Source organism: Barbatula barbatula (genome assembly GCF_947034865.1).
Source record: "Barbatula barbatula genome assembly, chromosome: 14".
NCBI lineage: Eukaryota > Metazoa > Chordata > Actinopteri > Cypriniformes > Nemacheilidae > Barbatula > Barbatula barbatula.
The window spans coordinates 3,577,340-3,581,821 of record NC_136777.1 but is presented as its reverse complement, the minus strand read 5'-3'; the positions used below and the strand labels follow the sequence as shown (position 1 = coordinate 3,581,821).

At 37.6% G+C, this 4,482-nt stretch overlaps 1 protein-coding gene across 1 annotated transcript; it reads left to right on the top strand.

Moving 5' to 3' along the window:
• Positions 1-1,958: 1,958 nt before the first annotated feature.
• nkx1.2la (NK1 transcription factor related 2-like,a) lies at positions 1,959-4,241 on the top strand. The gene is made up of 2 exons (XM_079473775.1): positions 1,959-2,303; positions 3,253-4,241. The coding sequence occupies exons 1-2, from the start codon at positions 2,072-2,074 to the stop codon at positions 3,840-3,842; spliced, it is 822 nt and encodes a 273-aa protein (XP_079329901.1). The 5' UTR covers positions 1,959-2,071; the 3' UTR covers positions 3,843-4,241.
• Positions 4,242-4,482: the final 241 nt, after the last annotated feature.

Here is a 4,482-nt window from a genome sequence, read left to right as displayed (position 1 = left end):
AAGCTTTCCGTCTGTAGCGAACAAAACGACAACAACGTTGAAGAGTAAAAGAACAAGAAGGAATGTGTTTTTGTACAATTTCAAAGTCTTATTTAGTTTTGCCAAAGTGTGCAAGTACAGATTTTCTAATTCAATATTTTTTTGACAGTTGAAGCTCGATAGTCGTGAATTTAGGGGCCGTATCTAAAGGTGCATACACATTAATATTCTAACTTCAACAGCATTTACAATAAATGACTTACAGTGACACAACAAGTACAATGTTCATGTGAGTCTCAGCTATAATGTAAAGTATTTCGTTTGCCCATGATCATATGTTTTGTGTCATCACATTAAGAGAATAATATATGTGTTTTCGTATCTTTCCTTGAGAAAGAACTTTCTTAGTTTTTTTTGTTAATCACTCTATGATTAGTAAAAAGCTAGATGGTTCCAGAGCCATGTGTTACTTTATGGTAAATTATTATTTACATGTCAGTTTAAGGTTTTTGTCTTTGAGTTTTAATTAATTGAAGTGTGTTAATTGATTTATAATTTGTATTTCTTATATTTAACAGTTATGCTTTTCTAATTGTTACTATTATGACAAGGGCCTCTCGCAAACGTTTGCATAGGGCCCGCAGACGTCTAAGATCAGCACTCTGTGTGGGGTTCTGACAATACTCTTATCATATTGATCTACAATGGTCCCCAAAAGTATACTTGATGTTTTAAAGGGTAATAACTTTATTGCATCAGACGACACTATTGTAATGGAAAACAGATTTGCAGAATTTGATCTTTGTTCTAGTGCACTTGTTTTCTGAATCAATGACATTCATATTAGCACCTAATGTACTATTGCTCTTTTATGACATATCGCTTATTGCTCCTCAAACTCTTTGTAAGTCACTTTGGATAAAAGCGTCTTCTAAAGGATTAAATGTAAATGTAAATAAAATTACATTTTAAGTTCCAAAGTACACCGTAAATATTCCTCGCTTTTAAAGTGTAAGCCTTTTTAAGGTTTTTCCTAGGTCGTGAACCTAAACTTGAAATGAGATACAGCACTATAAAGAATCAAATAAACAGTTTTGACATTGACATTTATGCATTTGGCAGACACTTTTATCCAAAGCGACTTACACGATCGATCCCACGACTTTGGCATTGCTGGTGCCATGCTCTAACCACTAAACTACAGGAAAGCCTGAGGCATATTTATTTGTCCTTCGTGTATTTTATCTCTCTGTTCTTTTGTTTTATTCCTTCTGTGTATGTATATTTGCCTAATCTCTTTTTATTTCTATGTATAGTCTAGTAAACAAAATGTGAACAGAAAAAAAGAAGAGCTTTTTATCAGCCCTGGACACACGTTTATTGATCCATCTCTGGCCGATAGATGCCACATATAGTAATGAATCTAAAGACGATGGCTTATGTGGTTAACTCTATGAAATAAACATACTAAAAACCCCACAAAATGTAAAATAATGAAGTAGTTGCAAAACAAATATGTTACTTACATGTTTCTAACTAACATTTAGGTTAAAATGCAATTTCAGACATTATTGATGATGTCACTCTTGTTACCAAAGGTTTAGCAGTCTCTATTCTTCTGAGAAACCATTTAGTTTGGTCCACAATTTAAACTTTGTATTTTTCCTCGGATCTCTAAAAAATCGAATTGAAGAATCTATGCATTTCTTCTTCCTAAAAGTTTTTAAGAACCCAAATCACAGCAAGGGGCTTTACATAACATCTATTTTATGAGTGCATGCTAAGATTGAGATGAAACAATGCTCTTGAGTCATGTCACTTGTCAGCATGGGAACTTGCCCATTTGTATTGATTGAAATGAGCGCAGGTTTAAGTACCGAACCCTCTCAGCCAATCGAAAGGGATCCCGTTAAACGCTCGTGTTCGCGCGTCTCCTTTAACGGACCGGGTTAAAGCGCACCATCACACCTTCATCCACTGACATCTGACCGCATCGCATCTGACGAGCAGCTGCTTCCACTTGATGTCTGCGTAACAAGAGATACAGAAATACGATATCAGAAACACCTCTGGAATTTATAAATCTTGGAAAATGATTGAATATCAAGAGTCAGAAAGAAAGACGACGGCAGGTCATAGGATTTCCTTTTCGATCATTGACATACTGGATCCCAAAAAGTTTACAAGTAGAAAGACAAACGAAGTGCTGGCGAAAACACGGACATCACCTTTGGAAAACATAGAATGTGGAAGTTTGGATACGCAGCGCGAGAGCAAAGAAACTCTTGGACACGGAGAATCTCTTTCCCTCTACAAAAACACGGGTGAGAAAATGTGCAAAACACCAATATTACCGCAAAATACATATACGTCTATATACATGTATTGTTCACACTTTTGCATTAGCCAGCATTGAGCTATGTAGTGCGTACTATTTTCTGTTGATGGTGCAGAGGAAAAGATCCCTTCCAAACAGGTCCATTGTGGCACATTGTGTCATTAGATGATAGAATTTGACCTTTCCCTCGTTTCCAAGACTGCGTTTTCTTTAAGCAGCGGCGGCTGAGTAAGTGATTGCCATTGGGACAGTCAGGGCAGATAATTGTTTAAATCGTCCCATTGAGAATGACTGCGCTCACTTTGATCGATATCCCATTACTGGATACTGCATATCTCCCTCCAGCAGCTTGCAGCTCCAAACTTCAAACCCCTGCCATGTCTGATCCCAAATATCGTTCGATTAAAACTTCCCTTTAAATAGATGACATTTATCGATCTACCGACAAATATGAAACTCCATTAGCGTGCCATGGCTGGATTTACTAGGATTTCTTTCCGCAACATGACATTTGAGGCGATTTGTAATTTAGAAATTGTTGAGGGATTATGGCCCATTCCGCGCCAGTCTCTCCTTTAAATCCACATCTCCAAACACATTCAGACGCACACAACCTTTCCGTGTTCTTATACAAGAGTGTAAAGTTCATGTCATTGTCAGGAATTTTAGAGCTGGTACCCAAGCCATCTCAGAACTTGATAAAGTACTTTTTAAAACGGATAGATCGTACATGTTTCGAAAATGATTGATTCGAAATATTTTGAAACCAAGCAGTAACATTTTGTATTAGTGTGTTAATTTGCTATGTTGCTTGGCAACCGTAAACATCCACTGTCAGTATATTAGACAGTACATTTCCCAGCCCATTTACAAACACTTTGGTTATAATTATAAATGCAAGAACTGACAAAACTGACGCTTTTCCTCATTGACAGGTGATCATTCAGCTGAAGAGCATCAAACATGTGTCAGACTACATCCTCCAGATCCAGACACTGAATCCGTGACCGCTCTCATGAGCATAAAATCGGGATTTTCTTCTGCTGAAGATCCCAATGAGGCATGCGAGGACAAAGCCAATCCAGCATCGGATGATCTGGCACGCCAGCGACGGCGTAGGTCCGATCACAGCTGCGCGAAGCCGCGGCGCGCCAGAACCGCGTTCACGTACGAACAGCTGGTGGCTCTTGAGAACAAGTTCCGCGTAACGCGTTATTTATCCGTGTGTGAAAGACTGAACCTCGCACTTTCTTTGAGCCTGACCGAAACACAAGTCAAGATTTGGTTCCAGAACCGAAGAACCAAGTGGAAAAAGCAAAACCCGGGTGCTGAGGGCTCCCTGCAACCCGGGACAAACTCTCTGTCCATTAGCACAACCTGTGGATCCACATCTCTCCACCCTCCGTTCAACACCGGGAACGTTATCTTTCATTCAGCTGTGCCACTGACGTCCTCCGGTGCCCTCTTGCATCCGTTTTTGCCCGATAGCTTTTTGCGGCCAGCATTTTTCCCTCCACATTTATGAAGTAATGAATTAAGTAACAGTGCTGTAAATGTGTATTTCTAAAGTGAACTGTATACGCATTTTATAATTGTTTCCTCTTGTAAATTGTACGATTTCAACTTTGATATAATTTAATAGTTTTTTCCTGACTGGCTGTATGCTGTTTTTCATTGATAAATGAACAGAAGGAATTAAATCCTGGACCTCATGAAATGATCAGTTTGAAAGATCTCGTCACAGAATGAATAGAATGTCTTTCTCTTACATTTATCTTTTGTATATACTGTACATTATATGGGCCAGCAATTACTGCTAAATATCTTCAAATTTTAAAAATACAATGAAACAAATTGGTGTGTATTTCAGTGTATATTCTAAGGTCACCATCAAAACCACGATTAATAAAACCAAACTGAAAGCAATTTCTAATTTCTTACATTCTTTCAACTCCAGCCATATTACAAACGACATAGACTTTCCTTAAATACAGAGAAGTGATATTCTTAAAAATATACATATTTCAATCGTTGTCAGTGAACAATACTTAACAATTATATAATTTTATGTATGGCATTTTGGGGTAAAATCAACCTGTGTAATTTTCCTCGACATTTGTTTTTTTCACATTAAACATTTTGCTCTCTAGACTTTCGTTGTTTTA